Source organism: Pipistrellus kuhlii, unplaced genomic scaffold, assembly GCF_014108245.1.
Source record: "Pipistrellus kuhlii isolate mPipKuh1 unplaced genomic scaffold, mPipKuh1.p scaffold_m20_p_2, whole genome shotgun sequence".
NCBI lineage: Eukaryota > Metazoa > Chordata > Mammalia > Chiroptera > Vespertilionidae > Pipistrellus > Pipistrellus kuhlii.
The window spans coordinates 128,904,368-128,913,846 of record NW_023425515.1 but is presented as its reverse complement, the minus strand read 5'-3'; the positions used below and the strand labels follow the sequence as shown (position 1 = coordinate 128,913,846).

The 9,479-nt window shown below is 36.3% G+C and overlaps 1 protein-coding gene across 1 annotated transcript in view; it reads left to right on the top strand.

Moving 5' to 3' along the window:
- Positions 1–1,131: 1,131 nt before the first annotated feature.
- The window catches only part of CCDC18 (coiled-coil domain containing 18), a 125,974-nt gene continuing 117,626 nt past the window's right edge, over positions 1,132–9,479 (top strand). The window contains exons 1-2 of the mRNA XM_036448023.2: positions 1,132–1,333; positions 2,365–2,539. Of these exons, the coding sequence (XP_036303916.1) occupies positions 1,200–1,333; positions 2,365–2,539 (309 nt within the window). The 5' untranslated portion in view covers positions 1,132–1,199. The remainder of the gene's footprint in view (positions 1,334–2,364; positions 2,540–9,479) is intronic.

Here is a 9,479-nt window from a genome sequence, read left to right as displayed (position 1 = left end):
CTGACACCCCAGGCTGTCGCTGGGTGGGATAGCTCTGCGGGGGGGGCGCAGCTGCCTTCCAGGCCTGAATCTCTCTCTCCCCCCACACCCCATGGGAGCAGATCTCTGGGAGGTGGGGAGGGGGGATAAGTGGTGTGGGCGTGCCTCCAAGGCCTACAGCCCAGGCCCAGGCCACAGCTAGGAGCAGGCTGAGGGCAGGGGGGGATGTGCGCCTCCTCCCAGGCTACTGCCTGGTCCTGGCTGGGAGCAGATCTCGGCAGGGGTGGGCATCGCCACCCAGGCCACTGCCAGGATCTCGGCTGGGAGTGGATCACTCTGGGTGGGGTGGGGGGAGGGGGAACTCCGTTTCCAAGGCCAACAGCCCGGGCTGCAAGCTGCCTGCTCTCAGCAGCAGCCCTCCCTGGGACTGGGAGACTCCTGCGGGCATGAGAGGACTGGGCGCCGCCATCTTGTGTCTATGGGCGCTGCCATTTTGTTGCGGAGCAGTGGTTAATTTGCATATTACTCTTTAATTAGATAGGATTTCCATGAGTAACCCACCAAACATCATTTTGATCTCTGTGGTTGTGATGTGAATGTGTGTGCTTTTTAAAATTTATAACCATTGTGAATGAGAGAAGCAGATAATCTTTATTTGGTAATAAGTTGCCTTTCAGAAAATATGAATAACTGTAATAATACCAATTTTATCAGCTACCCAGAGCTTGTAATGTGATTATATAATTTCAAATACATCATATTGAAATTGATCTATAATAAGAAAATTACAGTGTGACAATTACAGTAAAAGATCTTTGGATCCTGATGACTTAGGTTCAAATCTTGGTTCCATTACTTACTGTTTGTGTGACCTTGAGTATATTATTTAATCTCTCTTATTCTTATTTTCTTCATCTTTAACATGGAATAAAAATACTTAGTTTGCACAATTGTTTGGAAAAGGGGATCTATAATAATTAGACCCTGGCTATAATGAAAATTGATTCATTTAAATTCTATAGAACTTTCCATTACAGCTTTATACTTCAGAGAAATCAAATATTTTTTGTTTTAATTTGTTTTAAATTACCATGAAAGTTTTCACAACTTTTGAAATAGAAAAATAATTAAACTCCATTAATGTGATAGTATCGTATTTAGACTGATACCACAAGTTCTTTTTGGCAAGGTACGAGAAATTCATTTCTTTTTTTTAAGAAATGGCATCTAATACATCAAACTTCTATAAGAAAGACAATGAAGAAGAAAGTTTGCTTGCAAATGTTGCTTCCTTAAGACATGAGCTAAAAGTAACAGAATGGAGTTTGCAGAATTTAGGGGAAGAGTTATCCAGGTAAGCAAATAAAATCACATGTAGAATTCAGTGTATGACTTAATTTAATAATGTAAAATGTCTGAATTTCATTATTATTGTATTTCTAATGTTTCTTTTTTAAAAAAATATATTTTATTGATTTTGTACAGAGAGGAAGGGAGAGAGATAGAAAGTTAGAAACATCAATGAGAGAGAGTCATCGATCAGCTGCCTCTTGCACACCTCCTACTGGGGATATGCCCGCAACCAACGTACATGCCCTTGACCGGAATCGAACCCCGGTCCCTTCAGTCCCCAAGCCGATGCTCTATCCATTGAGCCAAAGCAGTTTCGGCAGTATTTCTAATGTTTCTATAATAGGAAATGATATTCTATAATTTTGAATATAACTCAGTTTAGGAGAAAATAGAAATATTAGAGATCATTTACATATTAAGGAAGCACCATATATATATACATATATATATATATATACACACGTGTGTGTGTGTGAATGTGTGTGTATATACATGCACAGACATACACACACACATAAACACAGTATGAAATACATATTTGGGGCTTTATTCATTTATTATGATTGCTTTTTGAAACAAGTAATTCTAGCATAGAAGCTCTAGAATTACTTAATAAAATACTTAGTTCACACTATTGTTTAGAAAAGGGGATCTATAATAACTAGACCCTGGCTATATTGAAAATTGATTCATTTAAATTCTATAGAACTTCTCATTACAGCTTTATAGAAATTAACTATTTTTTGTTTTGCTTTAAATTACCATGAAAGTTTTTACAACTTTCAAAATAGAAAAATAATTAAACTCCATTAATTTGAGAGTATTTAGACTGATACCACAAGTTTGCTAGTTTAAAATTAATTATGTTTTATTTAAAATTTCAGTTGAAGCATTGCCTTAAGTTCTTAAGTGTGAATCCAATTTCCAGCAGCATTTCAAAGCTTTACTTTATTCCTTATTTAATATATAGAAATTTGGAGTGAATAAACTATCAAAGAATTAAAATACATCTTTTTTTTTTTTTCTCTCTAGTGTTAGTCCAAGTGAAATTTCCGATTATGCCTTTAATCCATCAAGGTCTGAAAGGCTGATTCTGGAAGATCTTTCTCAACCTCGCCAGCTTGGAGTTTTGAATTATTCACCTTATAAAAAAATTTGTAAAATGCACAGTAGCGGTACTGATTTTCAAAAACAGCCAAGAGATAAGGTTATAGTTTTTAGACCTCTATTTAAAAATGGTTTTGTTTTTTACCTACTTAAAATACTTTATTTGAGGTTTTTTTTTTTTAAATACCTTTTTTCCAAAGTCTTTTATCACTGTGCTCAAGACTTGCTGAATTTAAATATAATGGTTCTTGTTTGTCTTAAGAGGAAAGCAGTTAATTTGGTGTATCATTCATTTTTAAACTTCTGTAATCAATTATTTATTAAGTGGTTAAAGTACACTTACTGTTTAATCTGGATCAGGGTGCTATAGCATGGCATTTTTTTGCCTTTCATTATTCCTAAATTTTGTGGATGACCTTAGATATCTTCCCTGTTCTGGAACTTACTCTCTCTCTCCCTTTTACTTATTCAGTCATTTTATATATATCCTGGTGTTTAACCCTCTTTCTTACTGAACCTTTTTCTCTCCCTTTGCACTTTTCTTCCTGTTCTTTATTACCCCATGGTCAGCAGGAATATATACATTTGGTTGCATATGCACATCATGTCATTTTCCCAAATATTTTTTTCCCCACAAACAGCCATGATTTTATTAATGAAATGGTACAAATTTCAAACCAAGCTGCAGTAACTCTCAAAACACTAAAAAAAAAGTCCTCCTTTTTAGATTATTACATTGTTAATTCCATAATAGTATTTACAATTTCATTACTGTTCTTCATACTGCCTTTGCTCTGGACACATTTGCTTGTGACATGACCAATTCCATGTCCTTATAACTTTTACACTTATTAATCAACCTCTTCTTTTTCACTCTCCTTCTACAGTTGGGAGTCTATATTTTCTTGAATGTTTGAGACAGCTTCATCTTGAACTTTGAATTCCCCCATTATGTATTTCTGGCTCCTTTTTCCAAAATTATCTGTTTATAGAAGGTGGTTTTATAGCTGGGCTTTCTATTTGATTCAATTGATCTATGTGTCTCTTTCTCTGCCAATACTATGCTATTTTGGTTATTATAGTTTGGTTATTATAGTCTGTAGTATAATTTGGAGTCTGGTAGTGTGATACCTCCAGCTTTGTTCTTTTTCTCAGGATTGCTTTAGCTATTTGGAGCTTTTTGTAGTTCCACACAACTGTGATGATTTCTCAATCTATTTATTTTAAAAATGAAGTTGGGATTTTGATGGGGATTGCATTAAATTTGTATATTGCTTTGGGATAATATGGCTATTTTAACTATGTTGGTTCTTCCATTCTATGAACACGGGATATTTTTCCATTTTGTTGTATCTTTTCAATATCTTTTAATAAAGCTTTGTAATTTTCAGTATATAGGTCTTCCAAATTTTTTGTTTTTATTCTTTTGGTTGCATTTACAAAGGAAATTGTGTTTTGTTTTTTCATTTCTTTTTCTGAAGTTTTGTTGTTAGTATACAGAAGGCAATGGATTTTTTTAAAAATTTATTTTATTGATTTTTTACAGAGAGGAAGGGAAAGAGACAGAGAGCCAGAAACATCCACAAGAGAGAAACGTGGACCAGCTGCCTCCTGCACACCCCCCACCGGGGATGTGCCCGCAACCAATGTACATGCCCCTGACCGGAATCGAACCTGGGACTCTTCAGACCGCAGACTGACGCTCTACCACTGAGCCAAACCGGCTTCGGCGGGCAATGGATTTTTGCACATTGATTTTGTATCTTGTAACTTGGCTATATTTGTTTATTATTTTTAATAGTTTTTTGGTGGAATCTTTAAGATTTTCTATATATGGAATCATGTCATCTGCAAAAAGTGACAGTTTGATTTCCTTCCCTATTTGGATGCCTTTTATTTATTTATTTTCTTTCCTTATTTCTCTGGCTAGAACTTTCAGCTTTATCTATATATATAAAAGCCTAAATGACCGAATGACCGGTTGACTGGTTGCTATGACACACACTGACCACCATGGGGCAGATGCTCAATGCAGGAACTTCCCCCGATGGTTAGTGAGCTCTCATGGCCAACCTCCTGTGGCTGGCCAACCTCCTGCAGTCCCTCCCCCTTGCCCACCAACCTCCTGTGGTCCTTCCCCCAGTGGACCAGCCTCCTGTGGTCCCTCCCCCCAGCTGCTTGCCCCGCCCCCATTGACCCCAATTGCCATCCAGGCCAAGGGAGCTCACTTGTGCACGAATTCATGCACGGGGCCGCTAGGATTGAAAAAGAGTGGTGAGAGTGGATATCTTTGTCTTGTTCCTGACAGGAGCAAAGGCAGTACAAGACTGGAAGAACAGTAATGAAATTGTAAATACAATTATGGAATTAACAATGTAATTATCTAAAAAGGAGGACCTTTTTTTAGTGTTTTGAAAGAGTTACTGTAGTTTGGTTTAAAATTTGTACCATTTAATTAATAAAATTATGGCTGCTTATGGGGAAAAAATATTTGGGAATATCAGGCCCTAACTTTCAGTATTACACCATCAAGTATGATATTAGCTGAGGGTTTATCATATATAGCCTTCAGTATGTTGAGATACTTTCCTTCTATTCTTATTTTATTGAGTGCTTTAATCATAAATGGATGTTGTATCTTATCAAATGCTTTTTCTGCATCTATTGATAAGACTGTGATTTTTATCCTTTCTTTTGTTAATGTGATATATTATGTTGATTGGTTTGCATATGTTGGACCATCCTTGTTTGTGCCTCAGTAATGAACTCCTCTTGATCATGATGTATTATTTTTTGGATATACTGTTGTATTCTATTTGCTAGTATTTTGGTTAGGATTTTTGCATCTGTATTCTTTAGAGATATTGGTCTGTAGTTTTATTTTTTTGGCTTATCTTTGCCAGGTTTTGGAATCAGGGTTATATTGGCCTCATAGAAAGTGTTAGGAAGCATTGCCTCTTCTTCAATTTTCTGGAAGAGTTTGATAGGATAGGTTTTTAATCCTCTTTGAATGTTTGGTAGAATTCACTGGTGAAGCCTGGACTTTTGGTTTTGGGAAGTTTTTGATGGTTGTTTCAACCTCCTCACTGCTGAACAGTCTATTTAGATTTTCCAATACTTCATGATTTAGTCTAGGAAGGTTATATATTTCTAGGAACTTATCTGTTTCTTCTAGGTTATTGAATTTGGTAGTATATAGTCTTTTATAATATTCTAGTATGATCCTTTGTATATCTGTGATATCTGTGGTAATTTTTCTCTCATTTCTGATTTTGTTTATAAGGGTCTTTTTCCTTTTTTCTTAGTGAATCTAGCTAGCCAGGGGTTTGTCAATTTTATTCATCTTTTCAAAGATCCAGCTCTTTGCTTTATTGATTTTTTTTGTATAGTCTTTATTTCATTTAATTCTGCTCTAATAGTTTTCTATTTCCTTTCTTCTGCTGACCTTGGGTTGCTTTTCTTCTTTTTCTAGTACTTTAAGATGTGGCGTTAAGTTGTTTATTGGGATTTCTCTTGTTTCTTGAACTAGATCTGATGATATAGTGATATAAGCTTCTCTCTTATTACTACTTCCACTGCATCCCAGAGGTTTTGATATGTTGTATTGTCATTCTCATTTGTCTCTATATATCTTTTGATCTCATCTTTTATTTCTTCTTTGGCCCAATCATTTTTTAGTAGTATGTTGTTTAGTCTTCATGAATTTGTGTGTGTTTTTTACTTCATTTTTGCAATCAATTTCTAATTTCAAGGCATCGTGGTCAGACAATATGCTTAGTATAATTTCAATCTTCTTGAATTGGTAATGCTAGCTTTGTGATCCAACATATGGTCCATCCTTGAGAATGTTCCATGTGCGCTGGAGAAGAATGTATAATCTGATATTCTGGAATGAAAGGTTCTGTAAATGTCAATTATGTCCATTTGATCTAGTGGTTGTTTTATATATTGCAGTGCTCCCTCGTTGGGTGTATATATGTTAAGAAGTGTTATGCTTTCTTGATGTAGTGTAGTGTTCCTTTTATCATTTTTAAGTGTCCATCTTTGTCTCTTATTATCTTTGTTATCTTGAAATCTATTTTGTCAGATATATGTATGGATAGACCTGCTTTCCTGTGGATGTGGTTTGCTTGGAGAATCATTTTCCACCCTTTTACTTTGAATCTACCTTTGTCTTTGCATCTTGGACATGTCTCTTATAGGCATCATTGAATGGGTTTTGTTTTTTTATCCACTCTGCTACTCTGTGCCTTTTTATTGGTGAGTTCAGGCCATTTACATTTTGGGTAATTCTTGATGTATGAGAATTTCCTATAGCCATTTTATCTTTTGTTTTCTGGTAGCTCTAGGCTTCCATTGGTTCTTTTCCTTTATATTTCTGTCAGTTGTTTGGTGGTATTCCATTCATCTTTCCTCTGTTTCTTCTTTTTTTAAGCTCTATATCCTGGTTTGGGAATTTTTGTCTGTGGTTATCATTAGGTTTGTAAAAAATGAAGTGACATATATACCAAATTTTTTTTTTCTTTTGAGTGCATTTGATCTTCGTCTTCCTTTGTTAATTCAGACCTTGCTTCCCTCTACTTTCATGTTTTGTTGTCAGATTATCCCTGTTTATGCTGTAAGTTTTTTTTTTTTTTTTTTTGTGTGTGTGTGTGTGTGTGTGTGTGTTTGTGTTTTTTTTTGTGTGTGTGTGATCTTACTTTTGGTTTTGTGACCTTACGTTTTTTTGTTTCAGGTAGATAACTCCTCTTATATTTCCTGCAATGAAGGTTTTCTGGTGATAAAATCCCTCAGCTCCTATATGTCTGGGAACATCATTATTTCTCCTTCATACTTAAAGGATAATTGTGCTATATATGTTATTAGTGATTGGTAATTTCTCTTTTTCAAACATTTGAATATTTGGTTGCATTCTCTGCTGGTTTGTAGAGTTTCTGCTGAGAAGTGACATGAAATTTTGATTGGTTTTCCTTTGTAGGTTACTTTTTCCTTTTCCCTGGCTGCTTTGAGAATTTTTTCTTTGTCATTAATTTTTTTCTTTTTCTCATTAATTTTTGACAGCTTCACTACCAAGTGCCTTGGAGAAGTAACTAGGTGTTCTGTTTGCCTCTTGGATTAGAGAACTTAGTTCTTTCTCATCTACTATTTGTTTTAATAGACTGTCCATTCCATGTTCCTTGTATTCCTCCTCTATAATTCTAATATTGCTATTTTTCTGATGGACTCAGATAGGTTTCATAGAGATCTTTCATTTTTCTTTATTCTCTGGCCTCTCTCTTCTTCCCTTTGCATCATTTCTTTATTTTAATTTAATAAATCTTTATTGTTCAGATTATTACAGTTGTTCCTCTTTTTTCCCCCCATAGCTTCCCTCCACCTGTTTCCCACCCTACTTTCTGCCCTTACCTCCCCTCATTGTCCTCATCCATAGGTGTACAATTTTTGTCCAGTCTCTCCCACATTCCCTACACCTCTTTCCCCCTGAGAATGTTCAATCCACTCCCTTCCTATGCCCTTGATTTTGTTATATTCTGTTCATCAGATTTTTAATTCACTTGATTTTTAGATTCACTTGTTGATAGATATGTATTTGTTGTTCATAATCTTTATCTTTACTTTTTTATTTTTCTTCCTCTTCTTAAAGAATACCTTTCAGCATTTAATATAATACTGGTTTGGTGGTGATGAACTCCTTTAGTTTTTTCTTATATGTGAAGCTCTTTATATGACCTTCAATTCTGAATGATAACTTTGTAGATTCTTGCTATTCATCACTTTGAATATTTCTTGCCACTCTTGTCTGGCCTGCATAGTTTCTGTTGAGAAATCAGCTGACAATTGTATGGGTGCTCCCTTGTAGATTAACTGTTTTTCTCTTGATGCTTTTAATATTCTCTTTGTCTTTTGCTCTTGGCATTTTAATTATGATGTGTCTTGGAGTGGTCCTCTTTGGATTCCTTTTTTGGGGGGTTTGTGTGCTTCCTGGACTTTAAGTCTATTTCTTTCACCAGGTGGGAGAAGTTTTCAGTCATTATTTCTTCAAATAGGTTTTCAGTATCTTGTTCTCTGTCTTCTTCTGGCACCCCATATCTGATGTTGGTATGCTTGAAGTTGTCCCAGAGGCTCCTTACACTATCTTCAAATTTTTGTATTCTATTTGTTTTTCTGGTTGAGTGTCTTTTGCTTCTTTGTATTTCAGATCTTTGACTTGATTCTTGTGGTCTTCTAGTCTGCTGTTAGGTCTGTGTATAATATCTTTTATTTCATTCAATATATGTTTAATTTCTACTTGGTTCTTTTTCATATCCTCAAGGGTCTCGCTAAATTTATCGGCCTTTTCTAGGAAATTCTTGAAAAACCTTATAACCATGGTTTTGACTCTATATCCAGTCATTTGCCTTTCTCCATTTCTTTCATTGTGATCTGTTTCTTTGTCTCCACATTTTCACTGCTTCCCTGAGTTGGTAGAATAGCTTTGTATGCTAGGTGTCCTAATGGGCCTAGTGGTTCAGCCTCTCCAGTTACCTGAGGTAGACACTCTTGGTGCACCCCTTTGTGGGCTGTGTGCACAGCCTTGTAGTTAAGTCTTGATTGTTGTTGGTATCACTAGGAGGAATTGACCTCCAGGCCAATTGGCTGTGAGAATCAGCTGTGTCTACGCTGGGAGAATATCTGTGCTAGAGACATCCTTGTGAGAGAAGACTTGCAAAATTGCAAAAACCTCTGGGCTTAGCTTGGATGGCGTGGAGTCTCATGGTGGAGCAGACAGTCTTGGTTTTCTGTCAGCCCTGCCCTATAAGGCCCCTGGGTCTTAGTGTCCCTCAGTAATTGCTGCAAGCACCTCCGAGAGAAAACTGCCCTCGAGTTTTGCCCGCTGCCAGACAGTCCAGTTTCTCCCCAAATAGGTCTGGGTTCTCAGGTTCTTGCCCAGAAATGGAATTCAGTACAGTCGGGAGCTTCCATCTCCCTCCTGCTAGAGAAAGCCAGCAGCGCACTCAGCAGTCAGTCCTCTCTGCTCGCGCTCTCACGCACGCCTCTGG